Genomic DNA, 18185 nt, shown 5'->3' with positions numbered 1-18185 from the left:
TTGAACTAGTTGTTAACCACCGTCGTGACACAGGTTATGCGGGACCGTGGTTCGTAGGTTAGGTGAAGCCGGGTAACTGAAAGAAATCTTGATTCATAGTACAGGCCTCTGGTGGTTGTTTGTGAAAGCTTGATAGGGCATTGATAGGGCCTTGTCATTTTCATCATTTCACAGCCTTAATATGAATCAAAAGTGTAATATGACATTGACAAAATATTAAATAGGTTATTCAATGCTAATTCTTTAACACAAAGCAACACATGTTATATATATTTATATTTGAATAGTTATTGCAGTAACTAACACTCTCAGTGTAGTGTTGGTATAGGCCTACAGAATATCTAACCCCCATGTTCAGTTACAGCAAGTAGCCTACTTTATCTCTGAAAGTGTTATCAGTAATACTCTGTACTGTTTTTTAATTACAAGTTTGTGTAATTTGGGGTTTCTTTAGCTAGAACATTTCATTATTTGTATTTTATTTTCAATGCAGATGTAATGGCATTGTACATTTTTAGTTTTTATTTGAAGGCTGAGACTTCATTAATAAACACAACCCCAGTTATTATCATTGGTTTTGAGATGTTACTTGCTGTGAATACCTTGTCTGATAGACTACAGCAGGGGTCTCAAACTCGCGGCCCGCGGGCCAATTGCAGCCCGTGGGACGATAGTTTGTGGCCCCCGCCTCAATATGAAAGTTTAATGTTAGTGCGGCCCGCGAGTTTGATATGTATGGTACTTTACAGTGTTGTGTGCGGAGCTGAACGAACCTACCAATCACGGTAGGGTATATGGCTCTCGGGGGCGGGACATTGGCCGGGCTTGATGCAAGCAGAGAAACGTTCCTCAATGAGTGAAAGTAACAGCAGCGTTGCCATGGAGTGTTTTCTTCCGTGCCTGGCTGCCTGCCTCGTTTCTATTGGGCACATGCGGACATTCGTCCCAGCGCGCTGCGTTCACAACACAGCGGGACATTATACGTATATATATGTATATAAATGTATATAAACAGGGGTTAAATTGGGCCGGGGCTCTCTCGGAACACGGCAACAACCCTCCCAGAACTGCAGACAATTCACCACCGCGGGTCAACTACATAACGCCAAAGTGTCTACGTCGGTAGGATTACCAGATGAAATGCCTTCTCCTAAAACTAAAACCCCGTTCGCAGCGGTGGAAGCTCGGTGCTCGGAAGCTTCACCGGCCGCTACGAGTTCATGTCGCTGACCAAGCTGTGGAACCGGTCCTCGCTGTCGCATCTCCGCCAACGGTAGTGCTCCGAGCATCGGAGAGCCCCACTCAGTGCCGTGTGTGTGTGTGTGTGTGTGTGTGTGTGTGTGTGTGTGTGTGTGTGTGTGTGTGTGTGTGTGTGTGTGTGTGTGTGTGTGTGTGTGTGTGTGTGTGTGTGTGTGTGTGTGTGTGTGTGTGTGTGTGTGTGTGTGTGTGTGTGTGTGTGTGTGTGTTTGTGTGCGTAGTAAACAAAAAAGTAAAGAGAGAGAATGGGAGTTTGTGTGAGGTGGACCTGGTGTGGTGGCAAATTTTGTTTTAACCATTATTGATTAATGATTTTAACCATTTGCTTAAAGATTGTTTAAAACCTCCATAGAAAGCTGTTCCTTCTTCGTAGACTCTTAAAGACTAGAGAGGGACAGCTGCAACCGTGAACTATAGCCCAGTAGAGTTATTTAGTTCTACTAGCCTGAACCTTCTCACATTGTTGACTTTTTGCTTAGATAGAAGTGGAGAAGGCCGATGACTGTTTACAACAGTGAGAACTACGTAGGCTTCTACCTCCTGAGATTAACTATTGTTTAGGCTAATGAAAAGAACAGGAGCAGGGGGGAAGGTGAGGATAGTTTGACTTTTAATGATGTCCTCTTTTGAACTATGGCCATGCTAAAAGATAAAGTGAGAGGGGTGGCTAAAGAGAGGTTTTCACTATATGATGTTTGGATGTTTAGATTTTAGGTTAGAAAGACATTTTCAGTTGTGCTGCGTGTATCTTTGAAACTGTGTTTTCTCCATTTGCAAATGTAAATAAATACTCAAAGACCAAACTTTGGTTTAATTCTCTAACAGTCGTTATTCGTTTTCATTTAATCATTGATATTTCTAAACGCTGCTGCTTCATAGGAAACTTCCATCACAATTTGGCGTTGATCGGCAGGACGGTTGAGTTAACAGAGAAAAGAGCTCCGTTGGGTCGCTGATGACTGGCTATCCAGGGATTAAAAATCACCTGCCTCATACCTCTAACCTTTAAAAGGTTTTTCAGAGAGAAGAGGGTTAGGACCACGGAGCGCTCTTGACTGTTTTCCACTCCGTTAAAAACGAACAGGAAGAGATTTCAAGCAGCACGGTAAGATAAAATTGATTAATTACAATTGGATTGTGAATTCAAGGTTTGTTCAAAACATTCTAAACAAGCAACCGTTGCTAAACGAATTAAGTAATGAATAATTGGCGAAATCATTCTCTTAACTAAAGAGAATAAATTAAACTAATTCTGACTTTTGGGAAGTGAGTAACTGGGTCATTAGATAGGACAAAGATAACTGAGGTTATGAATGACATCTTTTGGCAATCACGGACAATGTCGGACATATTTATGATTGAATTCTCATATGGTGATAAGACAATTGATTGACGGACAAGACCAGTAAGAGAACTGGCAGAACAGTAGGCAAGGCCTAAAGAATTAATCTACGAAACTGATGGCACGTTTCTTGATTAAAGAGGCGGACTGCAGAGTAAAACAAAACAAAAAATAGTTAACTATTTAAGAGATTTTTGACTGCAGGGTCGCACCGGGTTTTTCATACAAGTTTCCCGAACAAAAAACAAATAGTCTAAACTCTAAACGAGTTCTGGACCCTTTAAGGACAACCTGCAGGACAGTCTGGGTTGTAATGATACTCTAAACAAGTTCTGGACCCTTTAAGGACAGCCTGCGGGATGGTCTGGGTTGTAACGTTACTCTAAGAGAGCCTCTTGATTATTTAGAGACAGACTGCAACAAGGCAAAACATACTAAATAGGTCGAGTTATTTGACTATTAAGTTGATTTTGTCCGCAGGGCTGTACACGGGTTTTCACGTAAGTTTCCCGAACAAATAAACTCGCGGTGTGGTGACGATCACATCGACCAAGACATAGTATACTATAAAGTCCAAGAATCAATTATGGGAAACGAAATTCCCCGTTCCAGTGATGCAACTGGACCCATAGTGGGTGAAATGACTCATAAATATGGACCGGATTGTTTGCGATGTCTGTCATAACTGGTCATAAAGCTTTGGCTTTCCGAGAAACGGATCTTTGTGTACAAAGACACTGAGAATGTTAAAGCAAGATTTTAGAAGAAGTAGAAAGAAAATTAATGGGAAAATCAATAATTAAGACAGAGGATTTAAAGCTACTGTAGCCTACAGGAAAAACAAAGAATGTTTTAAGAAAACAGTGATCTAGGGAAAGAATGCAAACACACATGCACCAATAACCTCATCAGTTCTAACCAAAGCCTATTTCTGAGCTTTCTCTAAAAATCAGGAAGACAAGCTGGAGAAACGGAGGGACGAAGAGGACACGGACTCAACAATCGGACAGGACCAACAGCATCAGTCACACCTGCATCGGGTGGAAAGACCAACGAGTACGTGAGAAAACCATGTTTGAAGCGTTTGTCTGCATGTTACAACAGGCTGGTGGGCAACATATGGAGCGCGGACCCGAAGGGAAAAAAAGGCTGCTCCCACAAAGGACGTGGTCGAGCCAGAGAGAGGCCGAGGCGGGTACCGTGGGCAAAATGGTGAGCCCTACAACCGAGACCAGTGGTTGTACTGCAAGGACTTTGGACATTGGGTATGTAAATGCCCGAAGAAAAGCAAATAACACCTCCGACAAAGAACAACACTTGTCCCTCTGTTTGACTGAGTCCAACAGCTGATGAAGAAGGTAGTGCTACCACACACACACACTTGCTTCATGCAATGAAGAAATGCTTTGCACTGATACACTGTTTTTGTTTTTGCTATTAGGGACAATTGATAGGTTAGAAAGTTCTGAAAAATAATCTATTCAGTTAAACCATTATAGTATGTTATCTTCTGAAACCTAGAAGAAAATGCCTACTACTGAGGGTAAAGTTAAAAGGGTTCCACTCACATAACTTGATTATTAGAGCTAAAGATTTGACACTGAAGATTATTTGGTCATTCTATTTGGTCAATTGGAGTTGCAGGTCAAACAGTGAGAGAACAATTCTCTGTTCCTCTCTCCTGTACATGGAAAAAAAAAAAAAAATTCTTGGTGTATTTGGTTTAGGTAGTGATTTAAGGTGCACTTTTAACATTGGTTTAACCTCAACACCTGACGGATTGAGAATTTCTCCTAATGTTCAACTGACGTAACCACGTTAATTCCAGTGTGGCTAAAATGAGCTCACTGAGGCGGCGTCTGTAATCAGCCCTGCCTCTGACTGCATGAAACCTGACAACCAATACATCACTCAAGGCTGCATCTGCTTTTTATCCCTCATGAAAAGTTTGTTGGTGCAGTGCTGTTTTCATGTAAAATGAACAGAATAGCAGCTTGTTCAGTTTAGTGTTAACGATTAGATTTTTACTTGAGCCGGTCACCTAGAATGTCTGTACACGTTCCTGATGTCACTGTAAGACTTTTGCTGCCAAAGCTATTGAAGCGTTCGTGGATATGAAACTGTCTCTGCAGTCTTCCCCGATGCTGGGACTGCCAGATCACTAAAAACAGTTCATACAGACATACACGTACATACACATGCTTGCAATGAAGACAGGCTTTTTGCACGCTACAAACACTCCCCACACGATAGACAGATCAAATTAGACGCAAAAACAGCACGACAAACAGAAATAACTTTTGGAAAATATGTCCAAGTATTCAATGTGTTTGTCTGGTGTGTATACAAATTGCCAACCATGGTGTTAATTATACAAGGGAAGAAAAATGGATTTTTAGTTGATTCGGGAGCAACAATTTGGGTTTAGTGAAGTTTTGTTCTTCAAACCAGAAGCTCTCTGGTAAACTAGGGTCTTTTTTTTCCCCTTAGTGAAATGGTTAGAAGAATGGTTATCTCAGAGGAGTTCACCATTCTTATGATTTGAGTATATTCAGATCCTTAGGATCCTGAACTAGATATGAAAGGAAAATGTTCATTGTTTCTTTCTCCCTTCCATCTGAGTGTCCTGTAAATTTGTTATGCAGATTGCATTTGAAAATGTCTATTTGAAATTGAAGACATTCTTTCACCCACGGGTCTTAGGAATGTTTATTCTTTTGCCCACTGGCTTTAAAGTTGTGCGGTTTGATAAAAATCACTCTTTGGCTGACATATTTTTGTTGCAGCCTAAAAGTACGTATTTGTTTACAAATTTTAATGTAACACGTACCATGTCAGTCTGTTAATCTCCTGATTACGGTAACAAATTGGGACACCTGTAGTTAAGTTTAAGGAATCACAAATATTACATGCATTCCTTTTGTCACCTTTTGACCCTGATGAAGACTACGTTGAAAAGTTTTTTTTAACAAATCAAAGGACGAGCATGAGTTTTCTTTTGTCTACTGGCATATACGCATGTCCAGTGGCTGTCACCTTGACTGATAAACTACAGAAGTTTTTCAGAAATTCTAACTCAAAAGCTCACATTCATGTTTCTTTGTCTCCAACAGAAGAGGAGACAGACGTAGGACACCTTGTGACTATTTGTAAAATTGACTGACTGGACTGACATTACTGATAATGTTTTTATTTCTCTCCATCGACAGGAGACTATAGAAAACCTATACGACAGCGTAGGCCTTGTATTCACAGTGTTTTACATATTCAGTGAACCTGTGACTACAATAAATGAATATTCACATGGTAAAAATGACATTTTTATATACTGATGTTTCACCACTTTTTGTCTCAGGTACAGCGTTATCTCTGGGCAAAACACACAAATGTGACGTGGATTGATAGACAAATTGTCAACCTGTAGTCATCAAGCTGCGTTCGGACTACAGGCCCCAGAAACATCAGTACACGCTAAAACAGGAAGTAATCCACAGAAATCCGACCGTGTTTTTAACTCTTTATTGACGGATGGGGTTTATAGTTCCATGTTTAGATTCTCCAACACGTACACTTATTCTCTCAAGTAACATAAATAAGAAGAATCATTTTTATTACAAATGTTAAAGTTTAGTTTCATTCAGGACCTTCAAGCAGTAAATGCAGAGGGTCTATGCTCCTAATAGAGCACCTAATGTCTCCCACAGCTAAACATAACATTCTGCAGGGAATGTTAAAGGTTTTGATTCTCTGTTGTTTCGTCTAACGTTTTTCTTTCCTCAGTGTTCCAGTAGAAAAGACAGTAAATATCGTTTTATAGTTCTGGGTGATGGTAAGCTGTACACCTTGACACACCTTTCAGGAATACATTGATTTGCTAATTAATGATGCCATAAATTACAGAAAGAATAACAGTGTGTTTATATGTACCCTGGAGAGATCCTTCTTTCTTTGACAGAGGACAGCCAGAGGAGGAGACACACACACACCACACAGATAAGGCACAAGCTAAAACCAAACATGAGTAGTAAAGTAGTACAAGTGAAATTTTGGTTTAATGAAAAATATGTGATGTTTCCCGTAACAGGTAACGATTTGGATAAATAGATGTTCAAAGTACACATGATTAGGTGTGCTTTAGAAGGCTAAAGACTTTAATTTGTAATGATTCTTGGAACTAGCAGATAGTAATTAGTGTTACTTTGGTTTGTAAACTGGAGATAAAAAATGACATAAACAATGTATTTTGGGTAATTCGTCTTAGTTTAATGGTGATATTGAATAAATGAAGGTTTAAATGAGATTTAATCCTAAAAGCAGTACGTTTCATGTCGTACTCTAATGAGTTTTTGAGTTGCTATATCACAAATTGTTTTAACTAAATTAGTTGATGTTGACGTTGAAAACTTTACTGTGGTGAAAATTCTCCTTAAGAAATTATTCATTGAACTTTGGTTACTGATAAACAGGATTTGCTGTAAAACCTAGAACAATGTTAAGGATTAGAATATTACACAGATTATCTATATTGCTTTTGAGTCATGAGCTTTGTCATGTCTCAAAAAGGAGGGATATAGTATAGCAATGATAAATAAGGGGTTTAGTTAGGAAATGTACACGTGATGTAGGTTATGATTTCTGTTTCCAGTGAAACCACACACATAGAATAACTGAATTTTATTTGTGCTCTGACAGCACTTAATGATGTTAGAGACAAGGAGGGTTCAGTCTTATTCTGATTCTTCTCAACTTTCACTCTGTGAGAGCTTTGATAATTGCACTGAGCGTGTTTCAATTGATTTATATTAAAATAACCAAAGGGGGGAAGCATTTGATGGCATTGCATAATTTAATTATCAGCTTTATGGAAAATTTGACTTCGCCGTATGGGTAGATATGAAATTAGTAAATGTTCACACTTCACACCAGGTTATTTTAATGTTTAAATACATAACACATTCTTTACACAAATTATAAGGCAGTAGTCTGATGTGACATTAACCAGTGACATTCAGGTCCAGGATCTCTAGTGGATTATGTTTGGCTTGCGGAGATCATTGGTATCAGATGGGATTGGACCTATTGCTAGCAGCACAGGGGGGATTATGTGACATCATTGGAACACACTGCTGCACATTCATCCCAGACATTTCAGGAAACATCACTGACACCATTCACCACTTGAACCTACTTTTGACTAACCTCAAAGCACAGGACGTCCCAGAACACTATGCAGGATGGGACTGGTGGGCCTGGGTTTTTCAAGGGGGATGGAAAGCGTGGTTAGCTAGATTTGTGGCACCACTAATAACTTTGATGTTTGGTTTCCTGATCTGTGTATGCTGCATAATCCCACTTGTCAAGAAAGTGATTTCCTCCATCTTCATGGTAAATATGATACAGTATCAGGCACTTCAGAACACTGAGTCCTCTGACTTGTTTCGTATGTCCAGATATGATGATGAGGTCTTGGACATTGTTTCTGATAATGTGTAAGACTGATTAAAATTTTGTTTTAATGATTTTTACTTAGACGTGAAAGCTTGCTACAATTAAAAAAGGTTTTTTTTTGTACCTCTTTCAAAAACAGCATTTCAGCAATAGACAATTATATCCATAAGTTTGAATCTTTAAGAAGTAAAGTTTGAATCTTTTAAAATGATTAATGATTTAATAAGGTTTGAATCTTTAAAAGGTAAAATTTATTTTTTGTGATTATTTTGTAATCAAAAGGGTGGACTGTGGTGGCAAATTTTGTTTTAACCATTATTGATTAATGATTTTAACCATTTGCTTAAAGATTGTTTAAAACCTCCATAGAAAGCTGTTCCTTCTTCGTAGACTCTTAAAGACTAGAGAGGGACAGCTGCAACCGTGAACTATAGCCCAGTAGAGTTATTTAGTTCTACTAGCCTGAACCTTCTCACATTGTTGACTTTTTGCTTAGATAGAAGTGGAGAAGGCCGATGACTGTTTACAACAGTGAGAACTACGTAGGCTTCTACCTCCTGAGATTAACTATTGTTTAGGCTAATGAAAAGAACAGGAGCAGGGGGGAAGGTGAGGATAGTTTGACTTTTAATGATGTCCTCTTTTGAACTATGGCCATGCTAAAAGATAAAGTGAGAGGGGTGGCTAAAGAGAGGTTTTCACTATATGATGTTTGGATGTTTAGATTTTAGGTTAGAAAGACATTTTCAGTTGTGCTGCGTGTACCTTTGAAACTGTGTTTTCTCCATTTGCAAATGTAAATAAATACTCAAAGACCAAACTTTGGTTTAATTCTCTAACAGTCGTTATTCGTTTTCATTTAATCATTGATATTTCTAAACGCTGCTGCTTCATAGGAAACTTCCATCACACTGGTCACCACAGACCCAAATCTTCTCAGCTGTTGCTACTGTCATGCTGCACTGTCTCTTCATGTGACACATTATGTTTGGCACATTGTATGGGTCACTTCTTATATCATAACAAGGTAATACAGTGTGTATCATCACGTGATGACTAACAGTAATGTAAATGCTAAATACCCTAATACCTGTTGATACTGCAACAATGCAGAGTATAGGCTCTTAACCTTGCAGTTTTGCACATATCATGTAAGACTTGATTTTTCCATTTCTTTGCACAAAACTCTCCAGAAAGTGCCATTTAACGGTTTATTTTTCAAATTTTTTTACACCCCCGGACCCCCCTAAATAGAGCCCCCCCACAATATATATATATATATATATATATATATATATATATATATACACATTAACATATACACACACACACACACGTCAATGGCACTTAGAGAGTTAATATGAGGTCTCTCTCTCTCTGTCAAAATAATAAAAGATATAAAAATAATTTTTTAACAAAGCTGTTCTTGTGAAAAACCTGATGTGGCCCAGCCTCACCCAGACTCTGCCTCCAGCGGCCCCCAGGTAAATTGAGTTTGAGACCCCTGGGCTACAGTATTGTGGCATAGTATCAGGATATCCTGGCTAGTGTCTGTCGCACACGGCTAGGGACGAATGGCCGGATGATGGGCCTATTTGGGAGAAAGTCCAGGGCTGTTTTTTAGCCCCAGTCCGTCCCTGGCTACATGCACCAACAAAGACAATGAAGAAGAAGACGGATTGCAACCGAACATGGATGAAAACAATTTGAAATTTGTTTTTCAAAATCAGCTTTTGGAAATGTTTTTTTTTTAATGAAGATAACACATTGAACACTTTGTTCTCCACATGTGAACTTTAGTGACCTTTCCTCGAGCACCATCACCAGAACAAACTCTTTACTGCAGAGGCTCTTTGCAACAATTTATCTTTTGTATCATGGGTTGTTTTATAAAATATTTATAAAGTTAATGATATTTCTAAAACTCTATTTTATTGCTTTATGTGTAAAGGAAGGTGGTACTCATTTTAACATTTAAATATCTGAGTAATTAAACTTAGTTGTTGTCACCATTGTATTGAAAGAAATAAATGTAACCTAGCTGCTCTCTGACCCACCTCCGGATGCAATGTTGCCAAAGCCGGTCACCCAGGAGCTAACGCCGCTGAAGAAGGTGCTGCCTGGAGCTGCCAGGCAGACAGGAACAATGAAATCTGTGAACGTCACCGGTGAGGAGAGCTGCAGGAGGCAGATGTCGTTGTCATTAGCTATGGCGTTATAGTTAGAATTTACAATGACCTTTGTGACCGTCCGAGACACCCCATTGGTGTTGGGTCCCTGTAGACTCTGGAGACCCAGAGACACAGTCAGACTGGCTCGGATGCTAAAGAGAAACAAAACAGTGCAAAGAAGTTAAGAGCACAGCAGTTAAGCAAACACAAAAACCCTGCCTAAGAGAATCTGCTCCTTAGTGCTTACCTTGGGAAGCAGTGAGCAGCAGTCAGCACCCATTCACTGTTAATGAGGGATCCTCCACAGAAGTGTCTTCCAGATGTTTGCAGGCTGACTTGCCAGGGCCAGTTACCCAAAGGGGCGTTCTGTCCTCCAACAATCCTGGTGTTGAGCGGAGTTATACCGCACACTGCAGAGAGACAGACAATAAGAACACAGTGAGCAATACTCCCCTCTCCCTGGATTACCACTGAGCACTGCTGGGATTATAAACTTTAACTGTTGGTTGAGGATTATGATCCTGGGATGCTCTCAGGTGTTTCTAATCCAACAGTCCTAAGTAACAGAGGAGAAACTATTCTTATTAGGGCCCGAGCACTGACAGCGGCGAAGGCCCTATTGAAACTGAAGGAATTATTTTCTGCAAGTAAATTGGCTTTTTGAGGGGCTAAACATATTCAAAAACTCACCAAAATTGGCGGTCGCATCAAGTCTGGTGAAAATGTACGTATTGTAAGGGTTTCGGGAATAGGCGCACAAAAATGGCCTACTAGCGCCCCCTAGAAAGTTAAGAAAATTGAGCCCCTGCAGTGGGTTTAACGTAGACTCACGAAATTTGGTACACATATGTATCATGTCAAGACGTAAAATAAACTTCATTAGAGCCATACCCTAAACCCAACAGGAAGTCCGCCATTTTGAACTGAAAGTTTGAAATTAGTGCGATTTTGGCAATTTCCACATGTCGTACTTTAACGAACTCCTCCTAGAGATTTCATCCGATCAACTTCAAACTCGGTCTGTGCCATCTTAAGATGTTAAAGATGAAAAGTTGTTAAAAGCAAAACTTTTCGTCATAGGGCGTGGCCGTGGCGGGGCGGCCATTTTGTGCGTTTCGCCGCCGAAACAGGAAGTGGGTGTAACTCGAGTGTACAGTGTCCGATTACTTCAAAACTTTTCAGGATTCATAAGAGTCCAACCCTGAGGACAAATATAGGCCGATATTTACTTAAAGTCATAGCGCCCCCTAGTGGCAACAGGAAGTAGGCCTAAAAGTCAAGGTGCTATACTTTAACGAACTCCTCCTAGAGATTTCATCCGATGGACTTCAAACTTGGTCTGTACCATCCCAACACCTTAACGATGAAAAGTAATTAAAAGAAAAACTTTTTGTCAGACGGTGTGGGCGTGGCGTGGTGGCCATTTTGAGTGTTAAGCGATGAACAAAGAAATTGCTGTAACTTGAGTGTACGTTGTCGTATCTGCCCGAAATTTCTCACGATTGACTAGGGTCCAGGACTGAGGACACCTACAGGCCAAAATTTACTTTTGGTCATAGCGTCCCCCGCTGGCAAAAGGAAAAGCGCTTTATATGACAAACATCATCCGATTTACATGAAACTCAGAATGTGTGGTCTACATGTGATACTGAGCCGCACCCTATAATATGACCACGCCCACTTACTCAAGCCACGCCCCTTTCGTAACATTTGAACCGTTTAAAGTAGAGTCTTGTGTGAGGTGTCATTGAACTCAGCAGAGACTTCATTCATCTTCGGTGATGGTTTGACCCACGCCCTAAGCTTAAGCCACGCCCCCTTTTATTACTAATGACCCGTTTAATGTAGACCCTTGTGTGAGGTATCATTGAACTCAGCAGAGACTTCCTTCTTCATTGGTAATTGTTTGGCCCGCCCCCTATCTTCAAGCCACGCCCCCTTTCATACATGCTGACCCATCTAAGGTAGAGTCTTGTTTGAGGTATCATTGAACTCAGCAGAGACTTCCTTCTTCATTGGTGATGGTTTGACCCGCCCCCTATGCTTTAGCCACGGCCCTTTTCACAGCTAATAAACCGTATGACGTAGAGTCTTGTGTGAGGTATCGTTGAACTCGGCGGGGAGTTCCCTTTTCATTGGTGACGATTTGCAGCGTTTGAGTGCCGCGCAAATGCATGGTCGCAAGGAGCGGCGTCTGCCGGTAACCCCGACGCGCGCCGAGGCGCGAGGGCCCGTCCATCGCTGCTCGCAGCTTTAATTTCAATTTAAGTCTACACATTTCATTGCTTTTACTGGGTTTGAAAGCAAATACTAACAACTATGAAGATATCAACAAAACAACTAAACAACATGTTGACTGCTAGGTTAAAGTAAAGAAGTGTGCATAAAACTGACTTACCATCTAGTTGTGAGTGAGACTCTGAAAAATAGGAAACAAACACATAATCACATTTAAAACGTATTTATATTTACTGATGCCTAATGTGATCATTTGTAACCATAGAAATTAAAAATTATAACAAATAATTTTTCTTCGCGTGAACTGAAATGAACTGCTGAATGAATTTGCTTTTGGTACTGTGATTATACAATATAGAAGAGATAACCACTGATACTTTAACAGAGGCACACTTTCATTTAGTTTTTTTATGAATGTGAACTATGTGGAAATTATTTATTTTTCTTTGACTAAAAACTGTCAGAGTACTTAAAGGAGCACTCACCCATTCAGTATTACTTCCATAAAGTTTGTGGGACTCACAAACAACAACCTTACTTTTATTAGGGCCCGAGCGCCGACAGCGGCGAAGGCCCTATTGAAACAGAAGGAATTATTTTCTGCAAGTAAATTGGCTTTTTGAGGAGCTTAACATATTCAAAAACTCACCAAAATTGGCGATCGCATCAAGTCTGGTGAAAATTTATGTATTTTAAGGGTTTTGGGAATAGGCGTGCAAAAATGGCTCGCTAGCGCCCCCTACAAAGTGAAAAAAATTAAGCCCCTGCAGTACGTTTAACGTAGACTCACAAAACATATGGTACACATATGTAACATGTCCAGCTGTACAAAAAACGTCATTGGAGCCATACCCTAAACCCAACAGAAAGTCCGCCATTTTGATTTCAAAGTTTGAAATTAGTGCGATTTTGGCCATTTCCACATGTTGTACTTTAACAAACTCCTCCTAGAGATTTCATCCGATCAACTTCAAACTCGGTCTGTGCCATCTTAAGATGTTAAAGATGAAAAGTTGTTAAAAAAAAAACTTTTCGTCATAGAGCGTGGCCGTGGCGGGGCAGCCATTTTGTGCATTTTGCCATCAAAACAGGAAGAGGGTGTAACTCGAGTGTCCATTGTCCAACTGGCTCAAAACTTTTCAGGATTCATAAGAGTCCAACCCTGAGGACAAATAAAGTCCGATATTTACTTAAAGTCATAGCGCCCCCTAGTGGCAACAGTAAGTAGGCCTAAAAGTCAAGGTGCTATACTTTAACGAACTCCTCCTAGAGATTTCATCCGATGGACTTCAAACTTGGTCTGTAACTTCCAACTTGGTCTGTATCATCTCAACACCTTACAGATGAAAAGTTATTAAAAGAAAAACTTCGTCAGACGGTGTGGGCGTGGCGTGGTGGCCATTTTGAGTGTTTAGCGATGAACAAAGAAGTTGTTGTAACTTGAGTGTACGTTGCCGTATCTGCCCGAAATTTCTCAGAATTAACAAGGGTCCAGGACTGAGGACACCTACAGGCCAAAATTGACTTTTGGTCATAGCACCCCCCGCTGGCAACAGGAAATGCTCCTTATATGACAAATATCATCCGATTTACATGAAACTTATAATGTGTGGTCTACATGTGATACTGAGCAGCCCCCTATAATATGACCACGCCCACTTACTCAGGCCACGCCCCCTTTCATAACATTTGAACCGTTTAAGGTAGAGTATTGTGTGAGGTGTCATTGAACTCAGCAGAGAGTTCCTTCTTCATTGGTGATGGTTTGGCCCGCCCCCTATGCTTAAGCCACGCCCCCTATCATAACATTTCAATCGTTTAAGGTATACCTTTGTGTGAGGTATCATTGAACTCAGCAGAGACTTCGTTCTTCATTGGTGATGGTTTGGCCCGTCCCCTATGTTTAAACCACGCCCCTTTCATAAGTGCTGACCCATGTAAGGTAGAGTCTTGTGTGAGGTATCGTTGAACTCGGCAGAGAGTTCCCTTTTCATTGTTGACGATTTGCGGTGTCTGAGTGCCGTGCCACTGCACGGTCGCAAGGAGCGGCGTGCACCAGTAACCCCAACATGCGGCGAGGCGCGAGGGCCCGTCCATCGCTGCTTGCAGCTATAATTATTTTTGCTCTTGCATCACGTGTTGATCTTGATTTGATTATTTGTTTATTTTATTCATTATCTAAATGTTATCGTTCATTTTCATAATATATATACTGTATATCTCATTCATATATATCTTTTTATGCTTTTTGTATGTGCAATATGTTTTACTGTACCTTATAAATTAATGTTCATTGTGGGGTAAAAAAGCAGAACAGAAAAAAGTTCCAGTACAACCCCACCCAGTCTTAATCTTACATAATGAAAATGACAACACTGTCTAACCCTCTCATTGACACATGACAACACTTATAGTGATAAAATAAATTAAATCTTGACTCTGCAAAATTTTAAAAGTATGTCAAAAATATTGATAGCTTGAGACAAACACTAACTACTTATTTACACCAACTGCAGAACAGCTGCGAATCAGCTGCGCTGCATGTCGGCTCCATGCTCTGCCGTCCTTCAATACCCACCAGGTCCGGATTTGTCGCGGTGTGGCTACGGCCATGACTGAGAGCTGAAGTCCCGAGGACCCACGAGAGCAAGTGTATTTTATTTTGAAAATCAACCGGATGTTTTGTTTCTGTGCATGTTTTGTTTTCCGTGGATCTGCAAACAATCCGGAACGGCGGCGGAGTCATTAGGTTTCCATTAAAGACAATATGTGTATTTTCACTGACTGCGGAACGGCTGCGTTCCTACTCCGTCCCAGCTCTGGAAATCCACAGCCCCCCGGAGGAGATATGCAAAGCTTCTCATCTTTTGCACTTCTTAAATTCTTTTAATCTACCTCTAATCTAAATAAAAATCAGTAGAAACACTACTGATTTTATTTTATAAATGGTCCTATTTAGTTATATAATAAAGCACCTTGTGCTTGTCTGTGTGTCAGAAATGTGCTGTATAAATAAACTTGCCATGCCTTTTATTCATGCATTCTACACTCAGTGTGACAGGATCACAGAGATGGAGGGTTTTTGATCCCCAAGTACTTTTTATTTACTTCAAAAGTAGTATTTTGAATACAGGACTTGCACTTGTTTTACTTCACTACTTACTAACTTAATTAATTACAATATTTGACTTCCTCCTCAGTGTGCTTCCACCCAGGAGATCTCAAACATGATTGGTTCAGGTGTGTGCAGTGAGGAGGGTCCTTACCGTGTGTCAGGAGAGTCAGCAAAGCCACCGCACCGATCACCTTGTAGAGAGCCATAACTGTAAGTACATACCATCAGATCTACTCCGGCATTAAATAATCTTCTTGTGCTCTTCCCTTTCCCCTCTCTCTCTATACCTCCCAAACAGTAACACAAACATTGTTACCTGACAAAAGACTTGCCTAATCACTGCAAACTACCTGTTTAACCGGATATCAAACATGTCCTCTCTAGACTACAGTAACTACATTCACACAAGTACTGTTCTTATTATGTTTTTTTTTTAATGCCACATTTTAGGTCTAGTCCACTTGTACATTCACAGGAGAATGGTTTTCTTTTTTACATTTATTTCACATCTGTAGTAACTAAAAACATAAAAAATAAAAGTATAAAATGCAATGAATTGTTACAAATGAAACGTTCTGACTTGTGAGCCCCTTTAAAAATCAGTGTTGTGTCTCAGTCAAAGAGACATTTCAGTACCACTTTACTTGAACGTATCTACATAAGAGTTACATGACATGGAGAAAAGTCCTGAAAGTGAAAACAGATTTGTCTATCAGAGCTTAGTTTCTTCTTCTTCTTCTTCTTCTTCTTCTTCTTCTTCTTCTTCTTCTTCTCTTCTTCTTCTTCTTCTTCTTCCATTAATCATCGGACGACCCCTCAGATTTGTCTGGTGACCCTTTGGAGTGGCCCGAGCCCTAGGTTGGGAACCACTGGACCAAACTATCTAACTGTAGATAAAGCTCCACCTGGAGCAGCTACAACAGTAACATGCTGCTCTCACATTGATGATTCAGTATTAATATCTAATAATGTCACATAGAATCAGATATCAGTCACAGACAGAGACACTTCTCTGCACTACATGTACTTTTACTGCATTGCACTGAGAAAACTTCTGTACTTTTACTGGTGATACTTTAAAGGTACAATATGTAACATTTCTGCTTTAAAATGTCTAAAAACGACCATACCTATGTTATATATTTTTATGAGTTGTGTTCTTACACTATCCCAAATGTTTCCACCAAATGTCAAACCCAGAGAAATCTATTATTTTATTTTCAGACACGGCACGTTTCCTTTAGTCGCCCGTCAGTGGCGTCATATAACCTTTCACCCTCCAGTTACTCTAACTTCTGTCAGAACACTGGCACCAAGATGATACGTTCAGGAGTAATTGTAAATCATACAATGTCACAGAAAAAAAATACTTGTAACCGTAGTACTGCTTTTTTTTTGCCATACAGCATCATTTTGTGATTAATTACATCCCACTTTTTATCACAGTAATACAACAGAGACCTTATCTATTTTGTAAGTTCAATATCGATACCAGCTTAACGTTACTACAATGTGCTAACGTTGATGCTAATGCTTTGTGGGTAACATTATGAGGTTACAACATCGTTCAACACGCTAATAAAGTTATCTTTAGTATGACTGTTTCGACCACAGTTAACAGGACTGAGCAAACCCACGAATAACCTCACTAGTAACGTTAACGTTAGCTGTATAGATAGACGATTAATCTAATGCTAATTTAGCTAGCTAGCACACCCCGGTCTGTCTGCCTCACTCCCCCGGCGCAGAGAAACTCAGTCGGGATGACAGCTGACAACAGCCCCAGGACATATAGCTAGCAACCCCCCCGGCTAGAACTAATCCCCAGTGCCTGGTGCTAACGACGCTAACGGCAGTTTAATTAAACGTCGGGAAACAGACTATATCAGAACCAGCACCGAGTCACAACAGTGGCCATCCATAGCGGTAGCTACATCTCTGTAGCGCTCCCGGTGTATGTGTCGAAAATCTCCTCCCTGCCGAATTTCTCCCCCCTTCGCGCTTAGCTGTCTTTACGGTTAGCTAAATTAACCCGACAAAAGGTGGGTTAAGCACCAAAACGAAAAGTTAACATTACTGAAAAGTGATAATTCCGGGCAGCTGGGAGATGTTCTGCTGCTGCACAACAGGCATCAAACGTCCTGGCTCGCTGTCGCAGAGATTTCCCCGGCAATCCCCACACACACCCGTCTCTCAGCCTCGTTTAGTAGCTAGCTAACGTTACAACAAACCCCGTCCGCCCCGGTGTTGAAACCATCCAAAAGGTGACATTGATATGTGAAATGTGCATTGGAAATTTGTTGTGTTTTAGCTGCTGGCTACTGTTAGCTTGCTGGCTCACTAGCTAACTGGTCAGCTACAAATACAAATCTAATCAAGAAAAACGTAATTATGTTGGGGAAACTGCAGCTATTTTATTACAATAACATGAATAAATGTAACGTGAATAAACTTGAATGGGTAAACCCGTCCGTGAATTGATGCATTCTAACCATTGACATATATATGATTGTAACCGGCAGCGACGGTGTTTAACACTAAAAACTCCCATAATTCCACGCAACTTCCCAACGTCATCAAAAGTCCCGTTTCACCGTCCATTGTTTTGGTTGAG

The 18185-nt window shown here is 40.3% G+C and overlaps 1 protein-coding gene across 1 annotated transcript in view; it reads right to left on the bottom strand.

The window, feature by feature from the left end:
* LOC114569456 (transmembrane protease serine 9) overlaps positions 1–18185 on the bottom strand; it is a gene marked incomplete at its 5' end in the record, with an annotated part of 58685 nt that overhangs the window by 10925 nt on the left and 29575 nt on the right. The window contains 3 exons of the mRNA XM_028599272.1: positions 10105–10370; positions 10466–10628; positions 12617–12637. Coding sequence (XP_028455073.1) covers positions 10105–10370; positions 10466–10628; positions 12617–12637 — 450 coding nt within the window. The remainder of the gene's footprint in view (positions 1–10104; positions 10371–10465; positions 10629–12616; positions 12638–18185) is intronic.

The sequence above is a fragment of the Perca flavescens genome, chromosome 15 (assembly GCF_004354835.1).
Source record: "Perca flavescens isolate YP-PL-M2 chromosome 15, PFLA_1.0, whole genome shotgun sequence".
In the NCBI taxonomy this organism is placed as follows: Eukaryota; Metazoa; Chordata; class Actinopteri; order Perciformes; family Percidae; genus Perca; species Perca flavescens.
Note: the sequence above shows the minus strand (reverse complement) of the source record. Positions and strands in the feature narration are given on the sequence as shown.